Source organism: Phragmites australis, chromosome 2 (assembly GCF_958298935.1).
Source record: "Phragmites australis chromosome 2, lpPhrAust1.1, whole genome shotgun sequence".
NCBI classification, from domain to species: Eukaryota; Viridiplantae; Streptophyta; class Magnoliopsida; order Poales; family Poaceae; genus Phragmites; species Phragmites australis.
The window spans coordinates 44,870,908-44,889,108 of NC_084922.1; the positions used below are offsets into that span (position 1 = coordinate 44,870,908).

Below are 18,201 nucleotides of genomic sequence, written 5' to 3' on the forward strand. Positions count from 1 at the left end.
CATTACATTAGAAATTGAACTAAATTAAATCTGAAAATGCTATTATTCCCAACAATCTTCTGCTGCTATCTCTTATTTCTCTCAACACAATTTTCAAAAGATTCTGTTTTCAATTCCTCATATCTCACAATACTTAGAGCTATCTCTTAATTTCTTTATTTTAAGAGCTAGCTCTCTAAAATTCCCCTTCACATGAGCAAAAATTTTCTCCACATCAACTTCATCTCCACCTCAACCTACTTCTCTTATCTGAATGCCACAGTAATATCTACAACCACTAGAATTGCCCTTAGCTCTCAGAAAATAACTCCTGGACAATCATTAGGTACCACTCATCTATAAAGTTGGGGATGTATTCATTCTTAGATTTTTTTTAGGTGAATCACTCTAAGTGGTTTAATCATAGTGAACTACGGTAAAACTACATGTAGATTGATCAAACTATCGTGAAACTACATATTTAAGGGGACTATTAAAGAACTATAGTTTTTTTTCAACAAATTCATTGCATATTCAAAGTTGTTCGTTCCAAGCTTGGTTTGATAACCAACCCCTTGCACGAGGAACGTGGAAGCTGCTTATTGTTTATGAGCTATACTCTATTTGTGCCACTAGGTGGCGAATTGATCACGCAGAGAAGACATTAGGAAGAAGTTAAGTGGTGGGTTGTAGTCTTGTAGAGATGGATAGCCTCAATCTAAACATATAAAAAAGAGAGCGGCAACAATATGGTAATATGTATATACGGATCTGCGAAGAAAAGGAAGTGGAAATGTGCCAGAGTTGATGTTGAGAGTAGGAAAAGACAGCTTTAGGATTTCTTTAGAATAGAGAAAAATTGTACGAACTTTGGAGGATTCAATTCCTATAAAAAATCATATCAAGCTTTTTGAAATAAAGAGTTGGTCTTCTCAAAATCCTATAAAATTCCTACAGAATGACTTATAATCATAAGTTTTTTAGAGGATTCCTAGCATGCCGGTTCAACCTCAGGAACGGGCTTTCCCTGCTCCCGCAGCCTGTTCCCATCTACCTGGCATCTTCTTATTGGCTGCTATTTTTTGGTGGGCCAGCACGTTGCGGCGATTCCTCCCACGCGAAGCGATGGTACTTCTCCGTTTTCATTTCATCCCGAAAGCTCTCAGGCTCGCTCATCTAATTCTTATAGATTTTTTCTCTCTCATCTAATTCTTATGTTTTTTTTCTCCCCATTCAAACGGTTATTTCTATATTTTTCTTGTGTCTTGCATTTTCATTCATGTTAGAATCCTGTGTTTTTTTTCTTCTATTTTTGCGTTTTTTCATTCCTACTTCCAAAATTGCCCTTAAGATTGGTGCCAGTGTGACGTGGCGTAATCTCATGTAGGATTTGTTCCCGTTCACTTGGAAAAGAACGGGCAGCATTATTTACAGCATCCTCCCTTTGCCCGCCAATCCAAAATTCCAAACACCAAACGTGCGAGGGCGGCGCGACCCCAACGTAAAGCCCGTCTAAGGCAACGGCAGGCGGCGGCGAACGCGTTGGGGCCTTGCGGATAGGCGGGCATCCCAACACCGGCGGCAGCGCTCGCCAACGACTTCCACGGCCAGGACGGCCTCCGCCGCGGTCAATCCGCCTGCGCGTTTGGTCTGGTGCGTGCTGCTAGGGCGTAGGGCTAGGTTTGTTGCTACCCTAAGATCGCGCGCTCGTTTGCCAACGTCTCCGCCAACCAGCGGTGTTGTCAACCGGGATGACTTGCCCGCTTGGCGCTCCGATGACGTAATCTGATCGTAAGATGAGATCTCATGCGTCCAGTGGTTTTTGCCCGGAACCTGTTTGTTGAAATGCGTATGTGTGTTCTGGAAGGGGAATATGCTTACCTTGACCACCATAAGCGCTGTCGTCAGCAGTGTTGGTGCACGGAAAGCTGCAAGGGAATCAGTGGGTGGATAGGACTGTTGGATACCGCCTGCTCGTTTGAAAAGCTGGAGAAGTGGAGAGGTTCCGTAACTCTACCTGATGGCACGGCTTGATCATTATCTCAGTGTGGCGTCCATGCTTTCGGTGCCCTTTTGGATGGATGTGGGCAGCCATGTGCTAATTGATTCTCTCAAGGCCATGTGACTGAATTCTGAAATTTTGTTGGATTCGTATTTCAGGGTTTTGGTGGTCATACCGGGAGTGAAATGCATGCTGACAGGCTTTGGCAGCCACAAGGCCCTGGGCGTTGATACTTGATACTGTAATGCAGTCATTTACTGATGGAATCAAAAGGGTGTACAGTGGCTGTATGTTTGTGCCAAAGTGCAATCTGCAGTTATTGGCGTTTTGCAATTCGTTGCTGAGCAATCTGCAATCAATGCCTCACAGATTGGATAAAGTTTTTGGAATACCTTGTATTCTTGTTGCGGATGGGGAATGTTGAACTGCAATCACTTGATGGTTCTGTTGAGTCAATTCAAATATTGAACTTTGTATCCGGACCCTGGGTTGTTTTCAGACTTCCAGTGCCCATTTTCTGATCCATCTCCCCTAAGCAAGTATAAGGTAATGGACAGGACTGCATTTCGTACTTGTTGCAGGAATATAAGCTGATATCATTGCATAGCAGTGCAGGGGACAGACGGTAGCTTAGTATCAAGGCAGTGGAAAATAAATACAATGGCAATTCAAAACTATTCCTGGTAACAATACATATTCTGCTATTACCTAAGCTAATTGCATTTTTTACTTGGACCATTATGCATTAGCAGGGGCTTAGATATTTTGGTCATTGTTGAGTCCAGTTCTATAGCGCAAATTGTATATTGACGCAGATATGATTGACAAGAGTGTTGATGTTTTTCAAAATAGCTTCCTCAAGATAGTGCTATAGGTTTCCTAGAAACAAGATAATGGAGGGGAGCTGTTGCTGCCATCCTGTTCTTGAGAATAGGGGAAACTAAATACTTATCTTGTATTTTCTAGTTCAAACTTAAAAAGGGGGAGCATATTTACATGTTTCACGGTTCTAATGGACCATTCAAGTATTTTGTATGTTGCCTGCAGTACACACCTCCATAATAGCAACTTATAAAGTACTCCCTCTATCCACTTTTCTTGGGCGCATTTCACCTAGGCACTAGGATTAAGGAGCATAAAGAATTGGTCAAAGTACCAATAATGCAGTTTTTTTGCTCTTTCAGAGAATGTCCTCCATTAAATGCATGCAGCATGTGTCTTCTGCACTTAATAGGGTCATTAGAGCAAAGAAACTTACAAATTTTGTCTTGTCAACTGTGAGCGCCTTACATTGATGGACAAACAGATACACCTAAGAAAAGTGGATGGAGGGAGGGAGTATATGCTGCAATCACAAAATATGTCTCCTCTTCACCAAGTGCCTATGGCTTGTTTTACTTTTACCAAATGGAAATAGGTACACGTAAGGTGCTTTGCTGAAGTATTTATTAATACATACATAAACAAATATATGAGTAAGCATATTGGAGGATAAAGAATATTTGTTAGAGGAAGCTGGAGTAAAGCATGAAGAATGCTCTACAACAGTTATGCTTGAAACCAGGAGTTTCTTAGGCAATTATTATGCTTGTATAAGTTCCAGACACTAAATTCTTGGGAGATAGGACTTGTATCTTTTACAGCTCAAAATTCATTACTTGCATAATCAGTAGGCCCCTATTCAGTCACGCTACTGACATTTGTGATTCTATTTAGAAGCCCCTTGATAATTGTCTGATTGAATTAGATCTAACGCAGAAGACATAATTTATTGTTGTTATAGTTCACTTCCTGGAAGCAAGTACATGGGAATTGCTGTTGCTTCTTTTGATGTCATGGTTTTGTGGCAACACTGAGATTTACAATTCAGGTATCTTGATGAACCAGCATTAGAAGCTGGAGATGCTAATTATGATCCTGTATTTCCTACTGGGCGTGGGTCGAAAAGGTTGTGAGGTGCTGGCATAAACGTCCCAATTTTTTTATCTGATTTTTTTGTTCTAGACTTCTAGTATAACCTACTGTATTGATGACTATTACAAAATACCATTTTCGAAAAAAAAACTATTAGAAAATATACAAGACAAACCTTTTTCCTTGGAGAGATTATTTCCCCTTTTTTAAGGTGTTAGATCCTAGTCATTTAACTCCTGTTTTATCCTCTCATGATCTACTCCTTTATTGCCATGATAAGTTGTATCAACTGTGGTTGTCGACTGTTTGTCATGCATAACACTTCTTTAGATTTGAGGGTGTAAAGTAGGAGCTAATTCAAAATCTACGAAAAGCTGGCAGGTCTTACCTTATGAATTACAGCTTCTTTGGAAAATGTAGATCTACTGCCATACTGCAAATATGAATATCTCTGCTGGAAGAGCACCGCAAAAACCTTTGCTATGAGTTCCTTCTGACATGTGATTAATCCTGACATCAGTTGAACTTCAACCTTGACAACAATAGGAAATCTACAATGGGCTGATATCAGAAATTTCTAGGAAGAGACACTTGAAAGCATGTCTATATATAGCTTAAAGGTAGCTGATGAAATGCGAGAAAGATAACGTGATTAATATGGCATGCAGAGCATATCAACAACACATGGATTCAACAGAACCACATTCCACACCCTGTAACAACTAACAAATATTTGATCTTCTTATCAAAGTTACAATATTCAAAAAGATCAAACTGTTTCAGTTTACCAGTACTGGAAGTGCAAACCTCTGCTCTGCTCTGCTCTTATATATTCTATAAGGGAATAACAGAATTTATGAAACTACACCTACTTTAGAAAAGACGGCCCATCAATTGTACGTAAACAAGATAACAAACAATGGCTATCTCTTTTAACTTTTTGCTAGTTATTCACTGTCTGTAAACCTCCTTCAAAAGAATTTGTTAACTTTGGAAGCCTTTTCTTACCAAGCAAAACTGGACAGTAGAAAGCTACCTGGTGGGTATAAACCTAAAATGGTACTCACATGTTTGGATTACCAGTTATCTGGTTATATGTGAAGAATGTACAGGCAAACGACACATCTTTTTCTTGTTCAAATTACTTACTGTGAAAGTTCCTTCTGACAGCAGAGGTAACCATGATCTGATGTGTAGTCCAATCTTACACATTAATTAGATCTTTGTAGTAGATGTAACTTTGGAAATTTGCATTTCTGTTAATTGAAAGAGCAACCATTGTTAGTGAGCTTTATTCAATCTATGATGGTAGTGAGACGTGAGGTCCTTTCTCTATCATGCCATGAATGTCAGTCTATTATTTGTGCATCTTTCCTTAATGTTTTTAACAAAATAAACACCAAATGCCAATATTAAATGACACACAAAGACTAGTGGATAAAGAAGTAGCAACATAGTTAGTACTGGTTTTAATGAACTAGGTTTGACTTTGTCGACTAACAAAATGTGAATTGCTACGACTTGTTAATTCATAAGAAAAAAAATTGATATGCTTTTGTTATTGTTTTAAAATATATTTGTACTACTTTTCACTCTTTATGCTCCCATCAGGTTGCTGCTGTGGTGAAGGAACTGTCTTAATTTGTTTATTTTATAAGTGGACTTAATAAGGCCTTCTCAGAGTAACCGGAAACTAAAGATCGAGAGGTGAAGTAATCCACTTCCTACAGAGTTTATTAAGGAAAAAAATTACTCCATGACAGCAATGTTTAACAGGTAGGTTCTTTACCTTTTGATCATATATCATGCAAATTTTTGCACCTGTAGTCCCCTTCCAATTGAGTCTCCGTTAAGATAAACCTTGAGACAAGTAACCTTCACTTAGCCATCTCCACTATTTCGTCTTGTATGTGTGGTTAATTTCAACTTGTGCGGGATGATGCTAGATGGACCCTTTAGCATGTTCTTTTCGGGAACATCATTATGTTTTTCGATTTTACAGTCAGCTAATTTTGTCCTCTAGGCATCCTTGGCATTTCAAGAGGTCTAATTTTTTATGGTGCTTACCATGGTATCAGCTTCAATATCTCCGATTTCATAACTCTTGACACTTCTGAAGGTTCGATTGTGTCAAAGAAAGGTCCGTGGAGTGTGAATTAGCAGCTCCGGAGCCTCTGAGAATATTTATCTAGTTAGATGCGGACTGGTTGACATCAGCGCTGCAGGAATCACTAATACCTGTTTGGTGATAAAGATTTCTATGGCATCTTTGGAAGTGGCATGGCTTCTATCAGTTGCGTCAGTACATGGAGATGCTGAATATGACCATAGATTTCCCATTGGACACTACGAGAACAAATAGAGGAGCCGAGGACTAGTTGAGTGGAATAATCTGATAGCACCGTCAAGGTGTAAATACGTGCTGGTATGTCTGTTCTTAAACAATGCACTTCAGTAGTTATCATACTTCTCGGTGAGACATACTCTGTTATTACTTACAACAATATTCTGATTTCAATTTCCCTAAACAACTCGCAGGCTTCCTCGCGGGAAATTATGTCTACCTGCCCAGCTCAATAATTCTGCTAGTCTACAATAGTAGATGCGAAGTCTGGAATATTTAAGCTGCTTGCACGTCAACCATAGGAAGGAAAACATGTCAATTACGGTGGAAGTGCAGAGTTCGCTGTACCTGCTCAACCTCTTCATGATATGTTCTTTATCTATTTTCTCTCGGTTGTGATACGTTCTGCCGGTATTGCGACAGGCACATCTTTGTGGTCCGGCGCGGGAAAGGGGCTTGGAATCTGGAGTCTCTGCGCTCCGCCTCTATTTCCTCAATTATATCATCCATTTGCAGAATCTGAACATTTGCACGGGGGAAAGGCAAACGCGGACTTGACGCCCAAAAGCGCCATGGCATCGGTGATGCTGCCGATGCTTTCCTTCCACTCTGCTCCCGTGCCCAATGGCAGAGTAAAGACTGGAAAGGGATAGCACTCGCAATGCCGGCACTTTCACCTCGCACGAACAAAAGTCGCAGGATGGAACACAAAGCATCTGTACGAGTGCTAGTGTGCAATTCTACTCATGTCGCATCCCAGGGAAGAGAAGCAGAAAAAAAAAGCAAAGCGGACAAAAGAAGGCCAGGGACGGTGGTGACTGGTGAAAGAGAAAGCTAGCGCAAAGCGGCGGAAGGCACCAACGGCCCAACTCACGGGGGTGCCCACTTCGCCCTCGTGTCGCGTTGGATTCGCATGAATCTTGCGTGTGTGCTTGTGCTCCCGAGGCCCCGCGCGGCAAGTTGCAGCCCGAGCAGTCTGGCCCTCGGCGCGTGTCTGGAGCCAGGCAGCGCAGGCAGCACAGGCACTGTACATGGGAGAGGACATGCCATGCCATGATGCATTTATGCAGGAAGCAGAGCAGCAAAGGGGAGGGCGATTAAACAAAAGCGGATGGTTAGAGCCGTGGAATTCAGAGCTGGCTCATGTGGAGCAGGGTGTAGCACCTCTAGTTTTCAGGGTTGCTTTTACGCTTTGTCGTGACTGGACGAGACAACCCATTCGCCGGTTCAGGGTTATCAAAACGGGGTAAACAATGCGATATGGGCATTGCATTCGGCTGGCCAAACTGGACTGGGAGCAAGAGCAAAAGATGATTCGTGGAGGAGAAAGTAGACTGGTCTGGTCTGGTCAGGTCAGGTTCTACTGCTAACTGGTGACGTGACAACTGAAATTTCCCTGCGACAGCCGAGTCAGACGCCACAGAAGCAAGTGGCACATGAAGCAACTGTGCACTCCGTCGGGAGCACCGTCGCCGGCGAAGGAGATACCGAGCCAATGGCTGAGGTTGGTCGGTGGGGCGTGCTGAGCGAAGAATCAGGTGAAAGGTACCGGCAGTATAATTTGGATTCCATACATAGTAATCGCATCAATCGAGCATAGCCTCTCTTTCTCGGAAAGCTCTTGTTTGTATCTGCACTGCTAGGAATGAGCAAACCCACTACAAATATCCTGCTTAACGGTGAGCGCCACTGAAGTCTTGAGTGGATCCGCACGTCTCGCGACGGTCATGTGCCGGTGTGTGCAAGTTGGACAATGAGTGAATCTTGCAGCAGCTGCCTGCACAGTGTGCGCCCACTTAATGGTGCAACAAGGTACTACTTATACGGCGGATTTTTTGATTCACACCCTCGTTCAGTGCAAACATGCAAACGGCGACTCCAACGGCAGCGTGCGATCCCCCATCCCACTGTGTAGGTTTCGTAGAAAACTCCCTGCCAAAATTTAGTTTCTTGTGAGTTGGTCCTTCTCTTGCCGTTGGCATCTCGTCCCAAAATTTCTCCTTCACGAGCGTCGATCCGAGGCACCCCGGTGTGACGGCGAGGGTGGTGCTTCGGTGACGACTTGGATCAACGCCCGCGAAGGGGAAATTTTGGTGATAGACTACGGACGGCAAGAGGAAGGACCAACTTGTGATAAACTAAATTTTGGCAGGGGGCTTTCTGCAAAACTTGCATGGTGGGACGAGGGATAGCACACTATCGTTGGATGCGGATGGGATGGCCTCCAATCGCCGTTTTGCCTGTTTGCATTGGATGGACGTTTGCACCAAAACTTTGCCCTACTTATATACGGGCCATGGCTTTGCTTTGGATCCAAAAGAGGATAGGGAGAAGTAGGGGTGAAACCAGTGGATTTTTTCGCCCGCCCGATCGCTGAACTGTTTTTGATGTTAATCAGATTTTAGATATTAAAAAAATCTCAGATATTGGATAGTTGTATTGGATTCGGATGTAGGAGCTAAGTATACGTCAGATATATAAGAATAAAATCGGATATATTCAAAGACTATCCGAGCCTATCTTTTGGAGGTGGTAATATTTTTATACATACTCAGATGAAAATGATTTTTATATGAAAGGTGTAGCTTTCGATGAGATTTATAAGTTTGTAGTTGATATTTTTTCATTTAAAGTTATTAATATGTTCAAATAATCAATAGAAGCTTTATCTGCATATTAAATACTTATAACTTCTTCGATTTCGCTCTAATACAACTCTTTTCATAGAGTATATTGTTGATTTGCTTGTTAGACTTTTAATATAGTTGAATTTTAAATATGTGAAATGGTCGAACAATCATAACAAATACGATATATATAGTTGTTGCTTTTACTCAATTTTTAAATAAATATCCGTGACTAATATTGTATGCATCTAACTCGTCACGTATTTGATTCATATTCGTAGCTGAGATTATCTGTATCAGTATCTAACACCATTCGTATATGTATCCAGCTCCAATTCTAATAAAAAATACAAAATAATATATAAGATCAACAATATTCGTAATATCTGTCCGTATCCAATCAAATTACCACCCTAGTGAGAAGGACATAAGATTATTGGGGCATGTGATGCCAGCTTATTTGGTGGACCTCCAACTCAACCCCTAGCCCCCTACTGCGTGCCAGCCACTATCAGGCAAGCAAGGCGCTTCTTGCAACATTCATCGAGATCAATCGAACCCTCCCCTCCCGCAACTGTCCGATCTGGAGCCAGAGTGCAGAGTTTTAGAGCCGTGGCACCATCTGTGCATGGGCAGCGAGAGCGAGAAGCATGAGGCCGAATATTTTTTTGCTGAGTTTGGTACTCTGACTAGCGACAGGTGAAAATTAAACAGCAGATCATATGAATGGCAAGTACGGTACTTCCAAATGGAGGAGACGACACGAGAGCGGGAGTAGTAATTAGCAACGCAGAGTCCACGGTGAGGCCGACCGATCCCCAGGCCGATCGTGGCTGTGTTTCAAGTTTCTATTGCTTCTACAACGACGGCAAGCAAACACATGGAAGCTTTCAATTCAAATCAGCTAGAGCTGAGCAAACCTAACCTTCGAAGGGCAGTGCGACAATGGCAGATTGGCAGACAAAATCTTGTGGAACCTTACAAGCATCACACGCATGCTCCAAGTGCTACTCCATCAAATATGAGTACTAGTACAGAACAACAGTACATTGACAAACCGGTATAGCAATCTTCAGAAGTTCAGATGCGGTGCTCCTGAGTCCTGAATCATGATCCAAGCCGCCGGTGACACTTGAAATGAACCCAAAGTCTTCATCGAATGCTTATTTCAGTACCGTGGAAGCTCTTGGGTCCTATACTTGTGGTTGAATTATGTACACTGAAGTGGACACTGTGGAATGGCACGCCCATGGCTTCTTGGTTCTCCGTGAACACGGTCACATAGAGCTGAAGGGAGATAGCAGCTGCTGTCAGCTGAAGACTGCGTCGCCCGTCGCTCTCAGATCTTTACCCGGGCCGGGCCATCTGATTGATACACAAGAAGCAACTCAGCTACTGCAGGTCTGCAACCAAGCGAAGCACGAGGACCTGGGACTTGGCCCGTCCATGGTCCTGCCCAGGGATGAGATATTGCGATGGGAGCTGCTCTTTCCTCCGTGCGGTTCTCGCCAAGCCAAGAACCGCCCGTCACAACTGGCCGCATTGCATCTGCAGGAGGACGGAGTCGTCGAAGCCAAGGTCGGCGACCAGCGAGCTCTTGGGCTCGAGCTTCACGTTGCCGTAGGGGTGCGCCACGCCGAGCGCACCCGGGAGTGGCGGCATGAAGGGTTTCGCGTCGACGAAGGCGCCGAACTGGTCAGACATGGAGAGGTTGGAGGCGGTGGTGAGCGCGGACGGCGGTGAGGGCGAGGCGTTGCCGCGGTCGTCGTCGGGGAGGTTGACGGTGGTGATGTCGTGGATGCTGGAGCGGCGCTTGTCCTTACCCCCGGAGGTGAGCCGGTTGAAGTACTTCTGCGCGTGGCTGGCCACCTGCGTCGGCGTCCGGGTCGTCACGAAGTTGCGCGAGATGTTCCTCCAGTCCCCCCTCCCGTACTTCTTCAGCCCCATCAAGAACAACCTGAGAGAGGAAACGAAATTCGCCATTTTTAGCGGCAAGAACACAAGCAGATCATTAATTCTAGCACGACGACCATTCTGGTGGGGTTGTGGCTTACTTGTGCTCGTCCTCCGTCCAGGGGACGCCTTTCTTCCGCCCCTGGTCGGGGCCGCGCACACGCTTGAGGCAGCAATCGCGCCTGAACCCGCCGTCGCCGCCGTCCCAATCAAGGGTGAAGCCGGACGAGGGGAGTGAGCTACTGTAGTGCGGGAACGGCACGAGCCCGGCCTCGATGAAGCCGACGTCGTTCTCGAGGTCGTTGTAGTGGTTCACCACGTCGGCGACCGTCTTCCTGGGCAGCATCGCCGCCACCCTCTCCCACCTGTCCGGCGCGTTCCGGTCGATCTGCGCCAGCGCCCTCTCGAACACCTTGTTCTCCTCCGTCGTCCACACGTCTCCTCCTCCGCTGCCGCCGCCCATACGCCGGTCCTGCCAGTACCAGCACGGCTGCCCTGAGAAGCAGGGCGCCAGCAGCGGCGGCACCTGCGTCCACGCCTCTGCCATCATCTCGGCTGCCGCTGCCTGCCCACCTGAGGTAGCTGGCTAGTGAAGAAGAGGGCGAGGAGGAAGAAGTAAAAGGGGGAGGTGGAAGGCGGCGTGGGTATATAGGGGAGAAGTATCAAATTACGGGCGGATGCCAAAGTGGCCGGGGTTTATTCCGGCTCCACCGTTGGAGGCCTTAAAAAAGGGTGAGCAGGGAAGTGGATGCTTGTGATTAGGTCTTGGTGGAGTTTGTGGCCTCAAAACTCTCCAACCGAGGGGAGAAGCTCTTTCTCACATTAGCTGCCCTGGTAACTAAGGGAATGTTTGTTTGAATTTTTATATTGTAGATTGTGATTATAATTTATATGTTAAAATAAACCGATTGAATTATAAAAAATTAGATTATATAATTTAATTTTTATATTGTAACAGTCCAGGAATTTGTTTTTCACAAGTTTCTGTAAATTGTGTAATCTAACTTTTACAATCTAGCTTTCATGATCCAGGTTTTTATAATCTACAAGCTATTTTTTACAACCTAAGTTGAAACAAGCAGATCCTAAAATTATATGCTAAGTTGATTTGTTATGGATTGCTTGCATGTGCCTTTGTGTCTTCTCTGGTTATTCTTGAAAGGGGCGAGCGAGTGCCTGGGCATACTTACTAAGGAGTGGTCATCGGGTTCGAGCTCGAGTGGTGTCACTCTGGATGGAGCACTCTACCAAAGGAGTATCTTCTCTGGTTTAGGGTGTGTTTGGTAAGGATCTAAATTCTCCTAGAAACTTTTTTTTCCAGAGTTTCCCTATAAACGTTTATCTGGTGAATCAGAATCACCTCTAAAAATCGTTTGACTAGTTGTCTGAATTTAGTTTCTTGAAAGAGATGATGGTGGTGCAATTGACCACTTTGCCCTATGCTGATATGTTTTTTTTGGGGGGAGGGGGGGTTGCAATAACAACAATTGACGTCATTTCGTGGCGGTTCCAATTACTCCATCGGGGGGCTATGGCCACGCCCCGGCTAATCCCCGTCCATGTGGTGTCATCCAACGGTGGCACCTGGGTTTTTTGCGCACACTTCTCATCGCATTTATAAGTCAGACCCCTTTTGGCGCATGCAAGGGTCAGGGGCACTAGACCCCAAGCAAAACCTGCGCATGACCCTGCCAGATGCACCGCCATTAGCTGAAGGGCTTGTGGCCATGCCCCGGCTAATCCATGTCCACATGGCGGAATCCTACGGTGGCACCTTAGGTTTTTGCGCACTTGTCTCGTCACATTTATGAGCAAAACCCCTTTCGGCGCATACAAGAATCATGGGCACAAGACCCCAAGCGAGACTGCGCATGATCTCGTCAAACGCACTGCCATTATCACACGCCATCTAGTACTTATGTCGAGGATAAAGAAAATATCTTGCCTCCATGCACGACCCCCGCAATGATGGTTCAAGTGGCAAGAAGACTCATCATCAGAGAAGATGAAGGCTTCACTTCGGCTTCCGCATGGACTCCAAAATATGATGCCTCTGCCAGCATCTCAAATGGCCTTCGACTCCAACGTCATCTACACCACCAAGCCTTGCTACTTCCATCAGGCTCCGACATCATCGCTTATGGTTATTACCGAGAGACTCATCTATGGATTGAAGCTATGTCATAGGATATCCTGACTACGATGTCAGGCTAGACCTAGTTCCTTTTACATCCGCTCACTCCTTCTCACATCGGGCTAGCGAATGATGGGTATTGTTGGGGAAAATACCTCAGCCTACAGACACTACTAAAAGGTCACCACCAGAAACACCTTTAGAGCCCTTGGGCTCCATATCCAAAGTAGGAAGCATAGCTTCCGGAAGCCGTAGGCCTCTCCATCCATTACCCCCCAAGATAGGAAAAGAAGCCATCCTCTGAGGGAGGTTGGGGTTGTATATAAGGACCCTGACACCCCGGTCTTGCTGGTCTTCTGGAGCCACAGCCTCCCGAAGCCCCAGTCTCCCGAAGCTCCGACCTCCCGGAGCGTGGGTAGTCTCCCGAGAGCCCAAAGGGAGGGGCCATCAGACATTGAAAAAAGATTAACCAGAGGGGACCCACCAGCCGTCCTTCACCTACAGGGAAGTGACCTACATTTAATGCGACGCAAGTGTAGACCATCCTAACTTCCCCGGCGCAAGTAAAGACCATCCTGATATCTTAGCAGTGTGGCGCCGCAATAGGCAACTTGCAGAATACCACACTTTTAGGGCCACTTGCACCATTGTATCGCCATATTAGATAATATCTTCTAAACTTAGGGCAAGGGTATCCCACCTAGACCCAGGCTATATGATTCAAGTGGCTTTAGGCCCCTAACGTATTGTGATATTTGTATCACTGTAAAGGCATACATGTACATCAACATCCTGAATGGCCCTATAAATATAAACCCTTAGCCATCAAACCAAGGGACCGATCCTTTTTACCATCAACATATTTGGTGTTCCTCCTTCTTCACTTTTTCTCCAAACTTAAGTCACTCCTGTGAGTGAGCTCTCGCCGCACTTATTCGTGCAAGATATCTTCTTGCGCCAACAAAAATACATATACAACATGAGCATAACCTCTGATCATTTTTGAGCAATTGTTGCGTGCATTTGAATTAAATTGGAATTTATCAAATTCATGAAAAGTGAGCTAAGTAAAGAAACTTGAAATTACACTACATAACTTAGAGATGGAGACAATTTTAGAAATTTTTCCTAATTTTTTAGAATCCTTTTAAAGCTCTAAAAATTATGGAAGGTGCAAAAAATAGTCAACTTTAATGAATTTTAATTTGAATTTTGTTCATGCTTACTAAGTGTAACTAGTTAAAATGAGTTGTTTATGAATTATAGAACCATGCTTACTAAGTGTAACTAGTTAAAATGGGTTGTTTATGAATTATAGAACCTATAGAAAATTTGGTATATTTTTTAAGCCTTTTAGAAGGTCTAAATCTATAGGGAAAAGAGATTCAAAATATGGATTTTTGATGTAAGATCCCAATTTACCGATCTCCTATGCCTCCTGTATTAGTCTATGTATCAAGTAGTTGATACATATAGTATAATAGTTGTAGTATCACATTCAAACTTTGTAAATAAAGTATTAAGATTACAGAGTACAAAATGTTAAACCATATTGTATATTACAAATCTGGCCTAATGGCCAATAAAAACACAACGGAAGACAACGAGCCAAAGCCACAAGGAGTTAGGCTACAAATGCAACTTCTAAGTTTACTCTTGATCCTCGCCTTCTTCTCCAGTGAAGTTAGCTTCAATTTCCTCATCCGGATGATAGCAAGAGTGAATACGGAAAATACTCAGCAAGCCCTTACTACTTCAAAAGTTTGATAGATGCATAAAGGTAATTCAAGGATAAGGTTTTACGGTTTAGTTTTAAGCACAAAATAATTTATGTAGGGACTCAATTGTATTATCTATTGTTAACCTTAAAACATTTTAGAGTAGTTCAAAATTAGGCAACAAGTCATATCTAAGGGTTTTTCGGTCTTAGGAGGAGCTATATCTCACTCCATAATTCCTATCATCACATCTGGTGTACCTTTAGTACCACACAGATCTTGAGGAATTTAGCCAGCAACCTTATATCACAGACATCTAGTCCATACACTCAATCATCAAGACATACGCACCCAGAGTCTAGTCAAAAAGGTTTTACCTTCGCATGCCTATGATCGTGGATACGACTATTCGAATAGGTTTACACTTTGCAGAGATTATACATTGTACCCACATGATATGCTCAGCTTCCAATAGTTGCAAGAGAAAGAGCGAATCATACCGAGACACTTCAATCACTTTTTGTATCGGGTTTTTCTATGAGACACCCTAAGTACTAAAGGCCTTGTACTAAATGTCAGGTTCTATTTTTAAACACTTGACAGTCCCTGCACATTCAAATAGAGTGACAGATAATCACTTAACTTCTCGATGCTCTCAACTTCCTAGTATGACACCCAACCCAGTACGCTAATAGAAAACTCAAGTCCTACTCATATATAACGCATGCTTGCATTGAGGTGGCTTAACCATGACGGTGAAATGACTCGGTCCTTAAATGGTCAGAGCATGGATCTTCTAGAAATGAATACCATAAAGGTAACTCAAGCCCATAAGAGTATCCTCGTCCAGAGTATTACTCTACCTACCCCCATTAAAACACTTTTCACCTATTTTTACACACCACCCATCATATCCCACATGACATCAAGGATCTCAGCACCATCATGGAATTCACAACCATCAAGAATTTATAATATATGAGTTAACATTGATAACGATCAAACGATGTCTCCGAAGAGACGTATTTTGAAAGCGATGTCTCCGGGGAGACGTATTCAATCCTAAATATGCTAGATAGCAAAGCATCATCCGACGTTAATATAGATAATGAACAGGTAAATCCTAGGTTGATATGTATTCTATTTGATAACAATTAAGGCATGATAATTGTTTGATAGGATTAACTAGTATAAGCAGTTGAAAAGCATCAATACATAGTATGTACGGTAATAAATTCAGTTTTTAGTTGATCATGTAGATTATTTGAAAACATAGGTTCGATATGATCAAGAAAATATGACTTGCCTTTTCTGACATTCTCCTCTAAGCCTTGGTCATAATTAGGATCTTTCTCGCTCCTGATATTTCCTACACAGCACTCATAAAACTCCGTTGATTCTGCAAATACGACTACGATCAATAATGAACTATACTGCAGAAGAATCAAATAACATCAAATAGAAAACCAAATGATTCCCAATAGATATCACACCGTGATAGATAAGTAGATCTTGAATTTAAATGAATTTTGACGAAAGAATCGTCGAAAATAGAGCTAGAACAGAGAAGTTATGACTCCCGGAATATTTAATCCAAAATTAAATCGAGAAAATATGAAATTGCACTATTCATAGGTGGGCCAGCAGATAGGACCCATCGAACAGTAACGTAATGCCTAGTGAATAGTAATTCAGTGGGACCCATTGCATAGTGCTGAGTTTGGCCCAAAATGGGCTCAGATTGGGCCAGGCTACACAGTAGTCGGACTAGTGCATCGGGCCGACTATGTTAGTGGGCTATGGAAGCTGGGTCGGCTCACTAGGGCACGACCCGTGGAAGTTGGGCTGGCCTAAGCCTAACAGGCTTACATGGTGTGAGAAGAGCCACGACCTACTTGGTCAGGCTGCATAGTGTGCGAGCGGCCCAGTACACACGTGCAGGAGTGCAGCAGAGCGGAGCGACGAAGGGGATCGGGCCAGCGGTGAGCAATAGCAATGAAGCCAGCTGGAGGGCTCGCTGGAGTTGGGTTTCCGTCGAGGTCCCACGACGAGATGCAAATGCCATCCACCTACACGCTACGAGGAACCCATCTGGGGGTTCGTCAACAGTAGGCTGTGACTGCAGCAGTGTCAGACGGTGGCCAGAGCGAAGCTAAGGTGGCGGAGGATCGATTGTCAGTAGAGAAGAGGAAAGGGAGGGGGGGGGGGTTGCTGGCTAAAGGTGTCTATGGGTGCGACATGATGCAGGGAGCTCATCCAGGGGTTTCAAGGGCCGATGGCCAGACCGTGGCCCGATTGGCGATGTGTGGGTGAGGTACGACGACACTCGATCATTGCGGAGGGGTATGTCGATGATGTGCCAAGGGAAAAACAGCACGTTCAATCAAAAGAGGAGGGCAAGGGGAAGCTCACTGAGGCTAGGAAGGGCAAGGAGGTGCCCGGAGTTGAAGAGGCGGCGGTCGATAGTGCAGAGCTTTAGTAGTGGTGACTGCTCGGCTTAGGCTCGAACGTGCTCCCGTCGGGCTTCCGAGTGAGGTAGGACGACACGGGGACGACAATGAGCTTCTAGTTCCCCTTGGCAGCTCGCGGGGGAAGAACAACGACGACAAGAATGCGGCGGTGAGCAATGACGCGTCGGTGAGGTAGTGGTGGTGGATAGGTGGAGCCAAACGCGTTATTTATAGAGGGAGGGGCACAACAGTAAGGCGGCAAGGGGCGAGAAAGTGCGGCATAGCTTGATGGTGGCGCCTACCATCGGGCCTCGCGTGGCAATGACAGGCCTATGCCGATCAGCATGTGCGCGGTTGCGGAAGTCGTGGTTGTTAGGCGCTCGAGAGACGGGAGAGAGAGAGAGAGAGAGAGAGAGAGAGAGACGGGAGAGAGAGAGAGAGAGAGAGCTGAGAGGGGGAGAGAGCGAGAGCACGCACGAGGTGGCGAGTAAGTTTTTGGCGTATTCATTGTGCCGATCGTCGCGGTGGCTCTGTGCGGACAGCGCGAGCCATCACGTTGGAGGAGGGAGACAATGCTGTGGCGGGAAACTGACGGATGGGCGACTCGTGGACGGCCACGTGAGTGTGCGCAAGCGCGAGCGGGCGTAAGTTGGGTGGGCGTAGGAGCTGAGCTGAGTGTGGGGAGAAAAGCCAGGCCGGCTAGGCCGCTCGGCAAGAAGGAGAGGAGATTATGCCCGCAAGAAAAAGGAAAAAAGAAAAAGGAAAAAAGAAAAAGGATTTGAGTTTAATTTCAAATGGAGTTTTTGAATTTTGATTTGACTTTGGGCTTGGCATAAATTCAAACATGTATATTTGAATTATTCAAAGGTAACAAAGCTTCGAGATTTGGAATATGATTTGAATCCAAAAGATTTGAATTTAATTTAGTTTTGAGCTGAAAGGGAACTAAAATTAGATTTGAAATTGAGACATTCAAATCAAATCTCCACTTAAAGAACCATAAAAGCAATAAACTAAATGTATTTAATTAATTACAAAAAAATAATTTAGAGTAAAATTTGTTATGAATTAATATGCTAA

At 44.3% G+C, this 18,201-nt stretch overlaps 1 protein-coding gene and 1 long non-coding RNA gene across 19 annotated transcripts; one reads left to right on the top strand and one right to left on the bottom strand.

The window, feature by feature from the left end:
- The first annotated feature begins 1,203 nt into the window (after positions 1 to 1,203).
- Positions 1,204 to 7,945, top strand: LOC133909179 (uncharacterized). 18 transcript variants are annotated; one of them, XR_009908320.1, is made up of 5 exons: positions 1,204 to 2,527; positions 2,592 to 2,664; positions 3,765 to 5,671; positions 5,919 to 6,320; positions 6,434 to 7,945. It is a non-coding gene; the product is annotated as an uncharacterized LOC133909179 (long non-coding RNA). The 18 variants fall into 18 exon arrangements; XR_009908326.1 differs by having other exon boundaries at positions 3,852 to 5,671; XR_009908324.1 differs by having other exon boundaries at positions 2,597 to 2,664.
- A 1,788-nt stretch (positions 7,946 to 9,733) lies between these two features.
- LOC133909178 (transcription factor DIVARICATA-like) lies at positions 9,734 to 11,539 on the bottom strand. The gene is made up of 2 exons (XM_062351493.1): positions 10,921 to 11,539; positions 9,734 to 10,823 (listed from the first exon to the last, which is right to left on the bottom strand). The coding sequence occupies exons 1-2, from the start codon at positions 11,367 to 11,369 to the stop codon at positions 10,394 to 10,396; spliced, it is 879 nt and encodes a 292-aa protein (XP_062207477.1). The 5' UTR covers positions 11,370 to 11,539; the 3' UTR covers positions 9,734 to 10,393.
- Positions 11,540 to 18,201: the final 6,662 nt, after the last annotated feature.